Genomic DNA, 20057 nt, shown 5'->3' with positions numbered 1-20057 from the left:
TTAGCAGTTGAACTTAGTGTCCGTCTCCCACATGAAGGTAGCCATACTCTGGAGCCCTCAGGACTGATGGGAATTTATCAGGCCTGATTCAGCACAGGGAAAAGAACCTGGAACTAACTGAGAACAGCCTACAACACTGAATTGTGTGCTGATGCAGCGTTCCTTAAACATTCTTAAATTCACACAGTTGATAAGGATCCCGTCACACTCACAGGGGGTGCATTGATGGAAATAGAAAAATAAACTGGAAAGTTAAAAAAGAACAATTTAAAAAGCTTGGTACACTTGCCTTCAACAAAGATGGAGGCCATAGTCGCAGGACATATACCTTCTTTTGCACAAAAATATACATTCATGTCTGCTAGAACAAAGGTCATTAATCCCATCTGAATTTAATTAGACAACAAGTCACACGTGGATGTGAGCTATACACAAAACGAGCTAAAACAAAAACACTCACCAGGTCCAATCACCCCAATAAAGTGTGAACATCCCTCATCTGAACAAAAGGCACTGCAATAAGAAGCTATTGTATAGCCCCTCAGGCACCCAAAACTAACACTTAATGAGCTTACCTTTAAAGGTAAACCTTTTGGGGAATAAAAGAAGTCATCAAATCATCAGAACTTCAGTCAGACATCTCCAGCCACAGAAAGAACATCGAAAGCCACCTTTAACACCAGCATAAGGTTCAGAGACAGAGGGAGAAAGATCAATTCCAGCTAAGACTGTTGAAACCTGCTGAGACGAGTTGACAAGCAACATCAGCAGAGAAATAATACCATACTTTTTAAACAACTCCTCCACCTGTGAAAATTGATCTCGGAGTTAACCAGCACCATCTTCAAACTGAAGTGTTGACTTCCAGAAGACTTCAGCAACCCAGCAAGTGCCAAACAACCAGCAAAAAGACCTGAAACTTTACAAGAGTATCCGACAGTCTTTGTTTTTTTTCCCCCTGAAAGCAGCAGAATTTTACATCTTGAACCCTTAGCGGCTCTTACCTTCCATCTATCTATTCTTGAGTTTGCACGTGAGAGTGAATGCATGCGTTGGTGGTGTTGTGATCATTTAGGGTGATTATTGTTCAATAACTATTTAGTCTTCTGTTGCAAACCTACTAGAAAAAGTGTCACTGTCTGTCTGTCTGGCAAACAAAGCACAGGGGCTGAAACACTAGTTCAACGAAAACCCGATCTGTGGTCAGTTAGGAGGAGAAAAATGGAAACCAGCCATTATATATCCCACCTTCCCAGAACAATCCCTAAGCAACTGACTGTGTATATGGGAGGGGAGGCCGTGTGAAACATGGACAAGAAGAGGAAAGAATGGAATATAGTGTACAATTCATGGTGTATTTTACTGTTTTCATGATTTAACTAATTTAACAATTACACTCAGTAGATAGTCTATCCCATTCTTTAACTCCTCTCTGAATTTACTCTGGGTCCCTGCATAAATGAATGGGTTGATGCAGGAGCTCAAAAACTGCAGCATATATCCATTTTCCTCCAGAATAAATGTTGATTCGCTTAATTTTGAACCTGAAAAATAAGTAATATTTGTAATTCGGACATAGATGGTTGTTATAAAAAATAACAAATATAATAGGATGAAACTGCCCGAAATGGCAAAGAGTAAAACAATGGACTTTCTCCGCTTCTCCATTTCTTGGTCACTCTGAGTCTCTGAGCTTTGGCCACGGAGTCTCCTGCGACCTCTACTGGCCACTAGAATGTGTCTGCCGGTCAGAGCATTGAGCAGTAAAATCAGAATGAAAGGCAGGCAGGGGGTTAAAATGCAATGAATCCAGTCAAATGCTGCCCAGACAAGTGATGTGTAAAATGTCAATGTTATACCGCAGAACCAGGGCACGTTGTCAATTATGTACAAAGGTTCATATATAAAATACAACAAGGAATTTTTTAAACAGCTCAGCGTGGATACAGTTCCGATAACCCACACTGCTGTTTTCTTGGTGCAATATTTTATTTTCAGCTTCTGGCAACAAATGGCCAGAAATCGATCAAAAGTGAAAGCGACCGTTAACCAGACAGAACAGTCTATGATCGCATAGATGAGGCAAACACGGAAACTGCATACTGGTGTGATGGACAAGAAACTGAATGGAAAATAAATACCAGCAATCCGGTTCAATATCACAGCGGTGATAATGAGCAGGAGATCCGTCACTGCCATGGACACTAGGTAGTAAGTGATACATCTGGAGAGGCCACATCTTCCTCGGGACAGGATCACAATCACTGCCATGTTAGCTGTAACAGAGACAGAGATCAAGAGAAAAGGGGAGAGTGTACATGTTTCCCGACAAAATCGACTGTTTTACAGGATTCTGTGCGAAATGTACAACTTTGTGACATGATCCCGAGTTGAAAACTATCGCTTAAGCTACAGGCACTCGCTTCTGTATTTAAAACAAACATTCGGGTGAAGAATACAACAGACCAATGACATTGCAATGTGAAACAATATAATGAAACTTAACAGAGAACAAGAAGGCATTGAAAGCAGATTGAGACCAACACAGGAACATCAAGTATACATGAAAAATAACACATCAACAAATTATAGAAAATATTGAAGAGGTAAGAAGTATTTAGATGAGCACATGAAACGCCATAGCATACAAGGCCAAGTGCTGGAAAATGGGATTAGAATAGTTAGGTGCTTGATGGCTGGCACAGACACGATGGGCCGAAAGGCCTGTTTCTGTGCTGCATAACTCTATGACTCTAAATAGCACAATAACCATCAATAAGTGTAGGGCGCATTGATAGGTCCGAATTCTTCTTCTGACAGTAGTCTGTGATCATCGGTGTCAATTTCAACCAGCAGAACTGACTAATGATGAGGGTTCAGTCACAGAAAGGTACCTTCTACTATGTATCAGTCTCTCAATACAGCATTGCGCTATCGAGATAAGTGATCATAGAGTTGTACAGCACAGCAACAATTTATCTATCAACCTGCAAGTCTTTGGCTGTGGGAGGAAATCGGAGCACCCGGCGGCAACCTACGCAGTCACAGGGAGAACTTACAAGTTCCGCATAGGCAGTACCCAAAACTGAACCCGGGTCAATGTAGCTGTGAGGCTGCGGTGCTAACCACTGCGCTACCGTGCCACCTTTATAGCACCCCTTCAGGTAGTGTGTTCCAGATTCCAGCTTAGTTTTATAGTGCGTACTGAAATTAAAACTTTGCACCTCAGATGCGAGAGATGCCATGAAATATGCGGCCTCACAGAATATGGAGAAAATAATAAAGCCATTTTAGGACACTACCAGGTACAAAGAGCAGAAGGAACACCAGGACTCAGCAGCTGTCGCTGTGGAAGTGTATGAAGTAGCTAATGTGGAAAAGGAGAGCCAGGCTGAACCAATCTGAGAGCAGAAAGACTAAATAGTATGAATTTGAGTCAAATGTAGATCAATAACAAAATGGTCACTGATACATTGCTGGTATTTCTGTCAACAATGGAATGCCAAATAATGTCCCTTCACCAAATTAATTCATTAAATTAAGTAGGGAATTATTCGATGGTTAATTTCTTTCAATCAAACAATCAATCACTGATTTGTGGGAACAACTCTGTCACAGTTAATGTGAATAGCGCAATAGAACTACATTTTCACCATGATAACTATGTGATAATTCACCCACAGTAACAGTGTCAATAACACAATAAAACTCCATTTATACCACGTTAATAGTGCGATAATTCACTCACAGTAACAGTGTCAATAACACAATAGAACTACATTCACGCGTGATAACAGTATGATAATTCACCCACAGTAACAGTGTCAATAAGACACTAGAACTGCATTTATACCGTAATAAATGTCTTAAAATTTACCCACAGTAACATTGTCAATATCACAATGGAACTGCATTTAAACTGTGAGTTGGTTGTGGTACTTGGGATAAAGTATACAATTAAAGGAATTAAATTATACTGGTCAACAGGAGATAGTATTAAAGGGCAGAAATTATATTGTTAATGTGAAGGTGCCATGCCGCTACAAGGGGAGATATAACATTGTTAAAGGGAAGAAATTACAGTATAAATGATGAGAAATTATGTCTGTAAAGGGAAAAAAATTATATCGTTAAAATGGAGAATTGGTACTGTTAAAGTGGAAAAAAGCATACTCTAAAAGGGGAGAAATTATATTAGTTAAAAGAGCAAAATTGTCCCACTAAAGGGAAGAAATGATCCTGTTAAATGGGAAAAATTAAACTGTTAAAGGGATTTAATTACCACATTGATTGGGACAAATTATCCCATTAAAGAGGAGAAATTATCCCATTAAATAAGAGAAAGTAGATCAGCCATGATGAAAAGGATTACAAGTAAAATTGAGCAGTGAAACTGATTTCTGTAATTGATACCTAGCTACAGTACTTTACCTGGAACCCCGATAGCTGCAAGGATGGGATAGTAAATGGAAAACACCAGACCCTTTGGTAATCCATGCATTTCTATCAGAGTCTTTGAGCGTGCTCTGCACTACACTGAAAGACTGTCACATTTATACCCGATTGCAGGCGCCAGGGAGATAATACAATGGTTTGCTCTTTTACATTAATTGCACTAATTGAAACAAAGGTAGCAATGCAGCTGATGTCAAGTTCATGTTTATGTTTTGATGGAATGAAATGTTTCTCAAGGGATCTGACATGACCTAAAGGGTCATGAGTCTTTGTAATTCTGTTCCTCAAAAGGCAGTGCAAGCAGAGTCTTTAAATATTATTAAGGCTGAGGTAGATACATTCTTGATAAGTAAGGGGATGAAAGGTTATGGGGGATAGGTGGGAATGTGGAGTTGAGATTACAATCAGATGAGCCTTGATCATATTGAATGGTGGAGCAGGTTTGAGAGGCCGAATGGCCTTCTCCTGCTCCTTGTTCATATGTTCGTATGTTCGTGTAAAGTGAAATCTCCAGAGAGTGCAGAATGGTCCAAGTTACATTTATTCATAAAAGAAAATGAAAAGCTATGTCGGCGGTTGAAATAGTGAAAGAGAGTGTTGTACACGGGGAATTATCGGGGTTAAACCCCTCAATTCCGAGTTAAGAAGCCTCAGCGCATGGTATAACTGACCAAAGACATTCTTGTCCTAAAGGAAATCGCAGCCAATTTCTCGGTTCTGATCATTGTTAAATCCGTGTGATAATGGGTCACATCCAGTATGGTTCCAAATCTCTCTGAGACTGTATAGTCACATTAACGCAACTGTCTGTGTATTCAGTGTGGACAGGTCTGGTTTAGATTTTAGATTTAGATTTAGAGATACAGCACTGAAACAAAACCTTTCGGTTCTGCATGGTTACATCGATGTGCATCGATCCGTTTCTTCATGATCGCTTTCAGTGCAGACTTGTCCAGCTCAGTGCCGTTATATTCAATGTGGGCAGGTTCAGTTCCGCTTAAATAGGTCCAGTTTAGCACAGTTATATTCAGTTTGAGCATTTCCAGTTCAGCGCCATTGCATTATGCGGCCAGGTCCTGGTCTGCATATTTAAATTCAGTTTAAACTGGTCCAGTTCATCATAGTTACACTCTGTGTGAACAGGTTCAGATCAGCTTGGTAACGTACACTATGGAGAGGTTAATTCCAGCAAGGTTGCACGCAGTCGGAGAAAGGTTTCCTTCAGCATGGTTCAATTCAGTATGGACAGGTCCAATTCAGCACTGTTGCATTAAACACAGTCAGGTCCAGGTCCAGGTCAGAACGGTTATATTCAGTGCAGAAAGATTCAGTTCAGTGCCGTGAATTTCAATGTGGACAAATCTGATTCAAAAAACATAGAGTCGGTGTGAACATGTCCAGGTCAACGCTGTTATAGTTCTGGTGGACAGGACAGGAAACGTTCGGTAAATTTACATTGCGTGTTCAGTGCAGCAGCATTCAGTGTGGCCCGGTCCAGTTCAGCAAGGTTACATTCAGTGTCGACAAGTCCAGTAGAAAGTGGGTACATTCATGGTAAAGAGGTTCAATTCAGCGCAGTTAAATTCATTCTGCACAGCTCCAGTTCCACTGGCTTATATTCTGAGTTAACATGAGTTAATCAACACGGTTACTTACAGTGTGCACAGGTCCAACTCAACATGGTTAATGCCAGAATGGGCTGGTCCACATTAGCGAGATTACATTTAGTCTGAAATAAAAGCATAAAATGCTAAAAGTATTCAGCAGGTCTGGCAGCATTTGTTCCCATACTGCCGAGACACTGCAGAGAAATACCTATCTTAAAGATTAGGATTAGTTTGCACGAGCTGATTTTCACTTTGAACAGAGCTAGCACAGTTTGTTAGAAAAGTCCTGCACAGATGATGGAAAGGCGGAAACAGCAGGTGCAAGATGGCACTAGCAGCCACAGCTTCAATCCTGCATGTATGCTGCTTAGTAGTATGAATTAATATAAAAGCAAAATACTGCAGATGCTGGAAATCTGACATCAAAGCAAAAAATGCTGGAAATACTCAGCAGGTCTGGCAGCATCTGTGCAGTGAGAAGCAGAGTTAACGTTTCAGGTCAGTGACACTGAAACGTTAACTCTGCTTCTCTCCCCACAGATGCTGCCAGAACTGCTGAGTATTTCCAACATTTCTTGTTTTTATTTTATTATATTAGTGGTCTGGGTTGTTTCACACACACACACACAGACGTTAACCAGAAAAATAAAAGGGTTTTTTTTGTTTAGAGCTCTATTACAAACTAAAATCGACAGAAAACCACTTAGGCTGAATAATTGCTCATTCTTGAAGAAGAAAAAAGAGAAAATATGGAACTATATCCTTTGTTCCTTTGTTTTGGGTTGGCGTTCTTTCCAGGTGATGTTGAAGATCAGTCTGGGTAGGCTTTCCAAGAAATGCACTGCCAGAGGCTTCAGATAGGCATTAAAGCAGAAGTGCGGCAACTGGGGATTCTGTTCCCACACATTCAATATGCATTTTATTTTTCAAATACAGGAGGAAAGAGAAGGCTTACACATGGGATATGCATGGTTTCTTTCCAAGGGAGCGAAAGAGATGAGCTGTATTTTCTTGCCAGGCAAAAAAACAACTTTCCTTTTTAACAATTCAAAGTGAAACAAAAAGCACTCCAGAAATCAATCTGCCTGACCTCTATGAATCTTGACCTGTCACTTCCTTGTAAACATCTTCTCCAGGTCAAAACAACAACCTCCCTGCTGCATATTATACCTGAAAACAAGTGCCTTCCAGTCAGGGCTTGTTTACAAGCCAAGTCCAGGAAGCTCTTTCCACAGATGCTGCCAGACCTGCTGAGTGATTCCAGCATTTCTTGTTTTTGTTCCAGGAAGCCTTCTGGTTGCCTCTTTGAAAAAAGTAAACATAACGTGCAGCATCTCTTCAAGATTCCAGATGAATCAATCTCTGTAATTCAACTATAAGTCCTTAAAAACATATTTTACAAAAAACAAATGGAAGCACTCTCGTAACAATTAAAAAAGAACAATGTTGGGAGCATTTTATAGGCATCCGAATAATAGTTGTAGCATTCGGCAGAGGAAAAATTAGAATATTTGAGGCTCATGTAACAAGACTAATAAGGTAATTAAGGAAGACTTTAATCTTCACCTAATCTGGGCAAACCAAATGTGAAATAATAATGTAGAGGATAAGTCCATGGAATGCATTCAGGATAGTTTCCTAGATCAGTATATCAGGAAATCAACTAGGCAACAGATTATATATATTTTTATTTATTATTGTGCAGTGAGACAGGGCTAATTAATAACCTTGTAGTAAAGGGCCTCTAGAGAAGAATGGCCATAATATAGTCGAAGTTTGCATTGAGTTTGAGAGTAATTTAATTAAGTTTAAAACTAAATTGGGAAAAAAATCAAACGACGTATGCCACAGGGACGAATTGACTAAGGTAGATTTTGATATTAGATTAAAATATATGATGGTAAATAAGCAATGACAAACATTTAAATAAATAAATTATATTCAAGGAAGGAATAAGACTCTATTCATGAAAAGAGGCCGACAGAAGGCAGGAAACTATAGGTCAATTATCCTGACATCTGTCATTGGGAACATGGTCGAAACCTTTATTAAGGAACTAGGAGGAGAACATTTAGAAAATCATAATGCAATCAGAAGGAAGGGTAATTGTATTTGACAAATTCATTATAGTTCTTTGAAGATGTCACAAGTAGGGTGATAAAGTGGAACCAGTAGATGTAGTCTATTTGGATTTCCAAAAGGCATTTGACAAGGTGCCACATGAGAGGTTATTGCACACAATAAGAGCTCGTGGTGTTGGGAGTAATATATCAACCTGGATAGAGGATTGGCTAACTAATAGGAAACAGAATTTTGGGATAAATGGGGCACTTTCTGGTTGGCAAGCTGAAACTAATAGAGTAATAAATGGGGCACTTTCAGGTTGACAAGCTATAACTAGTGGAGTGCCACATGGAACAGTGCTGGGCCTCAACTATTTATAATCTATATCAATGACTTTGAAAAGAGGAACCGGATGTACTGGAGCCAAATTTGCGAACAATGCAAAGATAGGTAAGAAAGCAGGCTGTGAGGAGGGTGCAAATTGTCTCCAAAGAGATTTAGATAGGTTAATCGAGTGGGCAAACATTTGGCAGGTGGAGTATAATGTGGGAAAATGTGAGTTTGCCTTCATTAGTGGGAAGAATAGAAAATCATAATATTATTTAAATGGAGAGAGACTGTGGGATGCTGTGCTACAGAGGGATGTGGGTGCCTTCGGACATGAATCACCAAAAGTTAGCATGCAGCTACAGAAAATAATTAGGAAGGCAAATGGAATGTTGGCATTTATTACAATGGAGATGCCGCATAAAAATAGTCTTGCCACAACTGTACAGGGCATTGGTGACACTGCACCTAGAGTAATGTGTACATTTTAGTCTCCTTATTTAAGGAGGGATATAATTTCTTTGAAAACAGTTCAGAGAAGGTTCACTAGGCTAAATCCCAGGATGAAGATTTTTAGTTTAGAGATACAGCCCTGAAACAGGCCCTTCGGCTCACCAAGTCTGTGCCGACCATCAACTACCCATTTATACTAATCTTACACTAATCCCATATTCCTACCACATCCCCACCTGTCCCTATATTTCCCCACCACCTACCTATACTAGGGGCAATTTATAATGGCCAATTAACCTATCAACCTGCAAGTTTTTGGCATGTGGGAGGAAACCGGAGCACCCAGAGGAAATCCACCCAGACACATAGAGAACTTGCAAACTCCACATAGGCAGTACCCAGAATTGAACCCGGATCGCTGCAGCTGTGAGGCTGCGGTGCTAACCACTGCACCGCTGTGCTGCCCTTGTCTTATGTGGAAAGGTTGAACAGGTTGGACCTATACTTATTGAAGTTTAGAAGAATGAGAGGCGATCTTATAAAACATATCAGGTTCTGACGGGGTGGACAGGGTCGATGCTAAGAAGATGTTTCCCCTCGTGGACGCATCTAGAACTAGAGGGGCACTGTTTAAAAATAAGGGGTCTCGCATTTAAGACGGAGATAGAACATAGAACATTACAGCGCAGTACAGGCCCTTCAGCCCTCGATGTTGCACCGACCTGTGAAACCATCTGACCTACACTATTCCATTTTCATCCATATGTCTATCCAATGACCACTTAAATGCCCTTAAAGTTGGCGAGTCCACTACTGTTGCAGGCAGGGCGTTCCACGCCCCTACTACTCTCTGAGTAAAGAAACTACCTCTAACATCTGTCCTATACCTATCACCCCTCAACTTAAAGCTATGCCCCCTCGTGTTTGTCATCACCATCCGGGGAAATAGACTCTCACTATCCACCCTATCTAAAAAGAATTTATTCTCTCAGAGGGTCACTAATTTTTTGGAATTCTCTTTCCCAGACAGAAGTGGATCCTGGGTCATTGAATATATTCAAGGCTGAGTTAGACAGATTTTTGATCTATAAGGGAGTCAAGGGTGAAAGTGGAGTTAAGGCCACAATCAGATCATCCATGATCTTATTGAATGGTGGAGCAGGCTGGAGGGGCCGAATTGTCGACCCCTGCTCCGAATGCTTATGTGCTTCTGTTGGTGTGGCATTTATTCTTCCAATTTACGTTCATATTTTACATATAGCATTAGAACCAAACATATCAGGCAGATCTTTGGAAAACATTTAAATATGTAACACAGATTTCACAGCAAGAAAAAACTAGAGTTTGCAACACGGATGGCTAAAAGTCAGTCAACATATTATGGAACGTGAGCTCTTATGCCTGTTTAATTTGTAACATAGAATCCAACATGTTCGTGATATAATCTGTGAGCATTAGATGTGCCGACTAAGTCTATTAAATTTTATTCCATTGATGAATTTAAAATCAACAACATTAAAATGAACACAAAGCACAAATGTATGGTTAGGCTCTTTTAAACAGCTGTTGGTGTTGGCGTTCAATGCTGGAGTCAGAGGGTCTATGGACTATGATACTACAAAGACTTACCAGAGCAATAGACACTTTAATAGTAGAAATGTGCACAGGATTAAATCAGCAAGAGAACATTGTCAGCGTTATTACAGATTTAATGAACAGCTACCGGTTGATAGAAAAAATAAAGTAACAACACACTTTCCATTGCCGCAAGGCGATTGGTGGTACAGACATTGGGTTCGCCCTCTCACGAAGAATCCCTTCTTTAGCAGAGAAACTCATCACACACAAAACACTTGTCAAGTGGCCGAGAAATGAATTAAGTGTAAATCGTAATGATTGCATCATTGGTACAGTAAAGACAACTTTCAGTAAAATTGGGATGTATTTCTGGTACAGGAACAACACCTGTCAGTAAATTGGGGTACTGCGATGTTTGTGCTTTTCGTACAGGAAGGTCACCTTTCAGTAAATTGGATGTTTGTGTATCTAGCACAAGAAGGTCACCTGTCAGTAAATTGGGATGTTAGTGTTTGATACAGGCGGGTCAACTGTCAGTAAATTGGGATGTTAGTGCCTGATACAGACAGGTCAACTGTCAGTAAATTGGGATGCTTCTGTCTCTGGTACAGGAAGGTCGCCTACCACTGAATTGGGATGTCTGTGTTTTTATTACAGGAAGGCCACCTGTCAGTGTATTGGGATGTTTGTGTCTCTGGTACAGGAAGGTCACCTGTTAGTAAATTGCGATTTTTATCTCACTGCTACATGAAACCACCGGTCAGGAAAGTGGGATAGAACAAAGAACAGTACAGCAAAGGAACAGGCCATTCGGCCCTCCAAGCCTGCGCCGATCTTGATGCCTGCCTAAACTAGCACCTTCTTCACTTCCGGGGTCCAAATCCCTCTATTCCCTTCCTATTCATATATTTGTCAAGATGTCTCTTAAACGTCGCTATCGTATCTGCTTCCATCACCTCCCCTGGCAGCAAGTTCCAGGCACTCACCACCCTCTGTGTAAAAAAACTTGCCTCGCACATCCCCTCTAAACTTTGCCCCTCACACCTTAAACCTATGTCCCCTAGTAATTGACTCTTCCACCCTGGGAAACAGCTTCTGACTATCCACCCTGTCCATGCCACTCATAACTTTGTAAACCTCTATCATGTCGCCCCTCCACCTCCGTCGTTCCAGTGAAAACAATCCGAGTTTTTCCAAACTCTCCTCATAGCTAATGCCCTCCAGACCAGGCAACATCCTGGTAAACCTCCTCTGTACCCTCTCCAAAGCCTCCACGTCCTTCTGGTAGTGTGGCGACCAGAATTCTGTGACACTGGTACAGGAATATCAGCTGTAAGAAATTTGGGATGTTTGTGACTGTGCTATAGGAAGGTCACCTGTCAGTAAATTGGGATATTTGTATCTCTGGTACTGGAAGTCACCTGTCAGTAAATTGGGATATTTGTATCTCTGGTACTGGAAGTCACATGTCAGTAAATTGGGATATTTGTGCCGCTGGTACAGGATGGTCACCTGTCATTAAAGTGGGATGTTTGTCTCACTAATATAAAAAGTTCACGACCACCATGGGATATCATAAAACCTCTGAAACCACTGTATGATTCTTATCTTTACACTAATATAGCCCATGATTAACTTGGAGGCCATAAAAATAGAAATGGTTCCCATTGTTATCGATCATTGCTTCGACAACAGTATTTCTGTTTCCTGAACTGTTGATTCGTTGGATCACTTATTATGTGGGAAGGAAGATTACGATTGGAAGTTATTATTTTCTCTGTATAAGTAATTTAACAATTAGATCCAGTGGACATTTGGCCGAGTTTTTTAAACTCTTCTCTGAATTTACTTTAAATTGCTGCATAAATAAATGTGTTGGTGCAAGAGCTCAGAAGCTGCAGCATATTTCCCGTTTCCTAGAGAATAAATTTGGAATCACTGAAGCTTTTGATGTAATTGTTTGTGATGCGTACATGTAAGAACTGTGCAACATACATCATCCATAGGAGGATGAAACTGCCCGAGATGAAAACAATGGACTTTCTCCCACTCTCCATCTCTGAGTCACTCTGACTTGCTCAATTGCAGTGGGTCCGGAGTCTCCTGTGTGCCCTATTGGCTGCTAGAATGTGTTTGGTGGTCAGAGCATTGAGCAGAAGGATCAAAAGGAACGGGGCACAAGAGGTCAAAATACGGTCGAACCAGTCATATGCTGTCCATACAGTAAATTATGATGGATATCATTTAGTTGTCAGTACCACGGAACATCGGCAATTATGTAGATGAGTTTGTTAGTAAAGTACCAAGGGATGTTGGGAAAACAGCCTCGCATGCAGACCATTCCTATAAAAAAAAACGCCCTTTTCTCGGTGCAATATCTTATTTTCAGCTTCTGGCAGCAAATGGCCATAAATCGATCAAAGGTGAAGGTTACCTTTAACCAGACAGAGCTGACTCTAGCTGCGTAAGTGCGCAGAATGTTGAGACTTCACACCGGGGTGATGGACAGGACACTACCTGCAAAATAAATACCACTGATCCGGTTTAATATACAACGGTGATAATGACCAGTAGATCCGCCACTGCCATAGACACCAGGTAGTGAGTGATACATTCCGAGAGACCGAGTTTTCCTCGGGGCAAGATCACAATCGCCACTAAATTAGCTGTAAGGAAGACAGAGAGAAAGATAAGAGGTTACAGACTAGAATACCAGCAAAAGTATTACGTTAATATGAATTTAAAAAGTTTACAACTTTGCTGCTTGAAGAGATGGGAACTGATATAATCATCGTAAGGTGGAGGTGAGAGAGCGCAGAGGTTTCAGATGAATTAAACATATTCTAAATCATTGGAAAGCAAAATCCATACAAAACTGTGCAATTTTCAAATAACAAAAATGTTCTGTTGTATAATGACAAATAAAATAAATCAGTATTCTGTGCATCTCATTTTAGGAATGATGTGAAGGTCTTACAGAGGGTGCAGTAAAAAAAATCACGAGAATAGTTCCAGGGATGAGGGACTTCAGTTACCTGGATAGATTGAAGAAGCTGTGGCTGTTCTCGTTAGAGAAGAAAAGGATAGGCAGAGCTTTGATAGAGGTTTGCAAAAGTGGTGTCGACAGAGTAGGTAGAAAGAGACTGTTCCCTTTGAAAAAGGAGTCGAGAGCCAGAGAAGAGCAATTTAAAGTGATTGGCAAAATGATCAAATACGTCCCGATGAATAATCCGTTCAGGCAGCGACTAGTTCGGATCTGGAATTCACTAGCTGAAGGATTTGTGGAGGTAGATTCAAGCATGGCTTGCAGAAAAAGAATTGGATAATTATCTGTACAGAAAATTTGGAAGGCTGTGAGGAAATGACGGGGCGGGGGGGGGCGGAGAGCGGATAGAAAAATTGCTCTTGTAGAGAGTTGGCAAGGCCACAATGGGCCAAATAGCCCATTTCTGTGCTGTAACCATTCTATGATTCTAGTAACGAATATAAACAGATTTAAGATAAGTAATTAGGAAACATGAAGAACGCTAACTAATGCAATAAAAGTCAAACCAGTTGAAAATGGATAGCACAGCCAATGAAACAAAGATTCTGGAGCCTTGTGTTCATGTGACCCTCCAAGACAAATATCTCACTGTATTAGAACTGCTTCACATTGACAGATCCAGCAGCCAGTCTATACGAATCAGCTCCCAACAATAACAGCGAGACCTTTAACCAGTTAGTCCAGGGATGGCCACGTTGGTTGAGAATGGACAATTGTCCAGAGCACCAGGAGATCTGCTGCCTCTTCTTCAACAGTTGAATGCAGTCCTTAACTTTCATTCCAGTTAACTACCTGGGACATCGGTTTAACGTAACATGGGAGAACCACAGGTCTCGCAATCAGCATTCCCTCAATGTTTTCTTGTGTTAACCTGGGCTATGTACTAAGGTCCTGATGAGGAGCTTCAAACTGATAAATCTGGAACTGAGCACACGGTGCTGCTAACTGAACCAAGGGCATGCAACTTCAAATAAATACACGGAATTAAATAGCAATGCACGTCAAATGATATCTGACTTCAGTGTGGAAGGGGCAAATAGAGTCACAGTGTGGGCCGGGGCAGGTAAACTTCCAGGCTACATTCATATTTGCTTTTTTTTTTGGACTATTAGTACGTTATTTAATTTGATTTTCAATCTGGCAGCAAGAAAAAATATTGAATGCGAGAAAAATCATAATTCTATTCAATTCCTACAGCCAGGTTCATCAGTTGATTCCCCTGTATTTTCTCATAACGTGTTCAACTCTGAGATAATCAGAAGATCACGCTCAGTATCCTTCTCTCCCACTGTTATTATCTGGGGTCTCTCCAGTTCAGTGGTGGGATTGGCTTTGAGTCGAAGAGAAGGCACCTGCATTTTATGCAGTATTAGGCTTGTTGGAGTGCACCGTTTATCTCACCCCCGATGTACAGATTTTGAATATTATAATGGGAGTAGACCATCTTCTCCCTAGAAGACCATCTTCTCCCACCAATCAATTAAATCATGGTTGATCTGTATTCTAACTCCATCTATTTCTTTTGTTTCTGGAAACCTTAATACCTATGCCTAACAAATATTTATCAATCTGAGCTTTGATATTTTCAATTAAGAACATAGGAACAGGAATAGACCATTTAGTCCCTCGAGCCTGTTCTGCCATTCAGTGAGATCATGGCAATTTGTGACCTAACTACATAGACTCAACTTTGCCCCATATCCCATAATACCTTTGGTTCATAAAATCTCTCAAAATCAGATGTTAAATTAACAAATGATTTAGCATCAATTGACCTTTGCAGAAGAATATTCCATACATCTACAACTATTTGTATGTAGGCGTGTTTCCTAATTTCACTGCTGAAAGGTCTGGCTTGATGTTTTTGTCTCTGTCCCCTCGCTCTGGAACTCGTAAAACAGCGAAAATAGTTTCTCTCGATCTGTTCTTCCCAATAGCTTAAAAACTACGTTCTAATCATCTCTTAATGTTCAACATTCCAGGGAATAGAATCCTAGTTTGTGCAATCTCTCCTTTATTTAAGCCACAGATTCCATGTATCATTCTGGTAAGTTTCCACTGCACTCCCTCCAAGACCAATATATCCTTCCTGTGGTGTGGTTCCCGGAACTGCTCATAGTGTTCCAAGTGTGTCCAACCAGTACTTTCTTTAACTGAAGCATAGCTTCGACTGCTTTGTATTTTAGAACTCTTGATGTAAAGGTCAGTATTCCATTAGCTTGTTTGATTATGTGCTATACATGCTTATAACATTTTAATGATCTTTGTACCTGTACCTCCAAGTCTCTTTGGATCTCCACTGTTTCTAGCTTTTCACTATGTAGACAGTGCCCTTTTCTATCTTTTTTAGGGCCAGAGTTGATGATCTCGTATTTGCCTCGATTGATATCTATTCACCACAGCTTTGCCCATCTAGTTAATCTATGAATGTTTTCATCTACACTGTTTACAATGCCACCTATATTTGTGTCATCAGCACATTTGCATATGTGGCTCTTTATACCAACATATAAGTTGTTAATGAACACAGTGAATAGTTGAAGCCACAACACCGTTCCTTGCGGGACGCCACCAGTCATATCCTGCCAATTAAATTACTTATCCATTATCCCGATTCTCTGTCTCCTTCTACTCAGCCAGTTTCCTAATGGGTCACTACATTTCCATGAACTTCAAATTTTGCTAAAAGTTTCTTATGAGGGATTTACTGAAGTGCCTTTTGGAAGTCTATATAAATAAGACCCATGGACAGTACCCTATCCATTACTTCAGTCATCTCTTCAAAATAATCGTGTCAGGTACGCCAGGTATGATGTACCCATTAAAAATCCATGATGAGCTGAAAATGTTCAAAATTTTCAGTCACCCTATCCTTAATTATGGACACTATCAATTTCCCACCAACATAAGCTACACTATTTGCCTGGTGTTATCAACACCTTCCCTTTTGTTACCTTTTGCCCCCACGCCCCTCTCCACCACCCCCCCCCCTCCCCCCGCCCCGCTTTACTTGCTTAAAATCGTTTACATTTCTTATATCTGTCAGTTCTGAAGAAGGGTCACTAACCTGAAACGTTAACTCTGCTTCTCTTTCCACAGATGCTGCCAGACCTGCTGAGTATTTCCAGCGTTTTTTGTTTTATTTCAGATTTCCAGCATCTGCAGTATTTTGCTTTTATTTTAGATAAATAAATAGATAGATAGATAGATAGATAGATAGATAGATAGATAGATAGATAGATAGATAGATAGATAGATAGAGAGATAGAGAGATAGAGAGATAGATAGAAAATAGGAGCTGGAGTAGGCTATTCAGCTCTTCGAGCCTCCTCCACCCTTCATTAAGATCATGGCTGATCGTCCAACTCAGTAACCTGTTCCCACTTTCGCCCCATACTCTTTGATCCCTTTTAAACCCAAGAGCTATATCTAACTCCTTCTTGAAAACTACAATGTTTTGGCGTCAACTGCTTTCTGTGGTAGCGCATTCCACAGGTTCACCACTCTCTGGGTGAAGAAATTTCTCCTCATCTTAGTTCTGAGTGGTTTAACTCGTTTCCTTAGACTATGGACCCTGGTTCTGGACTCCCCCACCATCGGGAACATTCTTCCTGCATCTACCCTGTCAAGTCCTGTAAGAATTTTATAGGTTTCTATGAGATACCCCCTCACTCTTCTGAACTTCAGCGAATATAATCCTAACGATTCAGTCTCTCCTCATACGTCAGTCCCGCCTTCCCAGGAATCAGTCTGGTAAATCTTTGCTGCATTCCCTTGATAGCAAGAACATCCTTCCTCAGATAAGGAGAACAAAACTGCACACAATATTCCAGGTGTGGCCTCACCAAGGCCCTGTATAATTGCAGCAAGACATCCCTGCTCCTGTACTCAAATCATTTCGCCATGAATGCCAACGTACCATTTCCCTTTTTTACCACTTGTTGGACCTGCATGCTTACCTTCAGCGACTGGTGTACGAGAACACCTAGATCTCGGTGCATATTCCCCTTTCTCAGTTTATAGCCATTCAGGCAATAATCTGCCTTCCAGTTTTTGCTACCAAAGTGGATAACCTCACATTTATCCATATTATACTGCACCTGCCATGCATTTGCCCACTCACTAAACTTGTCCAAATCACCCTGAAGCCTCTCTACATCCTCCTCACAACTCACCCTCCCACCCAGTTTTGTGTTATCTTCAAATCCTGTGATATTCCATTTAGTTCCCTCATCTAAATCATTAATATATATTGTGAATCGCTGTGGTCCTAGCACCGATCCCTGCAGTACCCCACTAGCCACTACCTGCCATTCAGAAAAAGATCCAATTATCCCTACTCTTTGTTCCCTGTCCGCTAACCAATTTTATATCCATCACAATACACTACCACCAATCCCATGCGCTTCAATTTGACAGGCTAATCGCTTACATGGACCTTTGTCGAAAGCCTTCTGAAAGTCCAAATAAACCACATCCACTGGCTCCCCCTCATCAACTCTACTAGTTATATCCTTGAAGAATTCCAGTAGATTTGTCAAGCATGATTTTCCTTTCGTAAATCCATGCTGACTCTGCCCAATTCTACCACTGTTCTCTAAGTGCTCTGCTATAAAATCTTTGATAATGGACTCTAGAATTTTCCCCACTACTGACGTCAGGCTGACTGGGCTACAATTCCCTGCTTTCTCTCTACCTCCCTTTTTAAATAGTGGGGTTACATTAGCTACCCTCCAATCTGTAGGAACCGTTCCAGACTCAATAGAATCTTGTAAGATGACCATCCATGCATCCACTATTTCAAGGGCCACTTCCTCAAGTTCTCTGGGATGCAGACCATCAGACCCTGGGGATTTATCGGCCTTCAATCCCATCAATTTCCCCAACACCATTTCTCTACTAATACTGATTTCCTTCAGTTCCTCTCTGTCACTAAGCCCTGTGTTCCCCAACATTTCTGGTATGATATTTGTGTCCTCCTCTGTGAAGACAGAACAAAAGTATGCATTTAGTTGGTCAGCCATTTCTTCATTCCCCATAATAATTTTCCCTGTTTCTGACTGTAAGGGACCTACATTTGACTTCACTAATCTTTTTCTCTTCACATAATTTTGAAACTTTTACAGTCAGTTTCTATGTTCCCCGCAAGCTGGCTCTTGTACTCAATTTTCCCCTTCTTAATCAATCCCTTGGTCCTCCTTTGCTGAATTCTAAACTGTTCCCAATCCTCATGTCTGTTGTTTTTTCTGGAGAATTTATATGCCTCTTCCTTGGATCTAATGCTATTTTTAATTTCCCTTGTAAGCCATGGTTTGGCTACCTTTCCCGTTTTACTTTTGCGCCAGACAGGAATAAACAATTGTTGCAGTTCATCCATGTGCTCTTTGAATGTTTGCTGTTGCCTTTCCACCGTCATCCCTTTACGTAACGTTTCCCAATCCATCATAGCCAACTTGTACCTCATACCTTCGTTGCTTCCTTTACTAAGATTCAGGACCCTAGTCTCAGAATCAACGACGTCACTCGCCATCTTGATGAAGAATTCTAGCATATTATGGTCGCTCATCCCCAAGGGGTCTCGTACAACTAGATTGTCAATTATTCCTCTTTCATTACACAATACCCAGTCTAGGATGGCCTATTCTCTAGTTGGTTCCTCAACGTATTGGTCCAGAAAACCATCCTGTATACACTCCAAGAGTTCCTCCTCTATGCTAGTGTGACTAATTTGATTTGCCCAATCTGTCTGCAGATTTAAGTCACCCATAGTTACAGATGTCCCTTTATCACATGCGTCTCTAATTTCCTGTTTAATGCCATTCCCAACATCACCACTACATCTTGGGTGTCTATATACAACACCCACTAACGTTTTTTGCCCTTTAGTGTTTCTCGGCTCTACCCATATATATTCCACATCGTTAGAGCTAATAGCTTTCCTCGCTATATCATTAATTTCCTCTTTAACCAGCAATGCAGCTCCACTGCCTTTTGTTTTTTTTCTGTCCTTCCTAATTACTGAATACTTCTGGATGTTCATTTCCCATCCCTAGTAACCTTTAGATTTTTTTTTTAGATTAGAGATACAGCACTGAAACAGGCCCTTCGGCCCACCGAGTCTGTGCCGAACATCAACCACCCATTTATACTAATCCTACACTAATCCCATATTCCTACCAAACATCCCCACCTGTCCCTATATTTCCCTACCACCTACCTATACTAGTGACAATTTTGCAGCCATGTCTCCGTAATCCCGACTATATCATACCCATTTACATCTATTTCTGCAATTAATTCATCCACTTTGTTGCGAATGCTCCACGCATTAAGGCACAAAACTTTAACGCTTGTCTTTTTAACATTACGTGGCCCCTTCCCACTATTTTTCACTGTGGCCCCTGTTTGATTCTGGCCCTTGATTTCTCTGCCTATTGCTTTTCTTATTCTCCTTACTGTCTTTTGTTCTTGTCTTTGATCCCCTCTCCTCTGACTCCTTGCAAAGGTTCCCACCCTCCTGCCATTTT

The 20057-nt window shown here is 40.8% G+C and overlaps 1 protein-coding gene and 1 pseudogene across 1 annotated transcript; both read right to left on the bottom strand.

Moving 5' to 3' along the window:
* The window catches only part of LOC137349330 (zinc finger protein 585A-like), a 287418-nt pseudogene that overhangs the window by 162607 nt on the left and 104754 nt on the right, over positions 1 to 20057 (bottom strand).
* Positions 1369 to 4501, bottom strand: LOC137349336 (probable G-protein coupled receptor 139). The gene is made up of 2 exons (XM_068014862.1): positions 4432 to 4501; positions 1369 to 2276 (listed from the first exon to the last, which is right to left on the bottom strand). Exons 1-2 carry the CDS (start codon positions 4499 to 4501, stop codon positions 1369 to 1371), a joined length of 978 nt encoding a protein of 325 aa, XP_067870963.1.

This window comes from Heterodontus francisci, chromosome 34 (assembly GCF_036365525.1).
Source record: "Heterodontus francisci isolate sHetFra1 chromosome 34, sHetFra1.hap1, whole genome shotgun sequence".
Taxonomy (NCBI): Eukaryota; Metazoa; Chordata; class Chondrichthyes; order Heterodontiformes; family Heterodontidae; genus Heterodontus; species Heterodontus francisci.
This window is presented reverse-complemented; position numbering and strand designations above follow the sequence as displayed.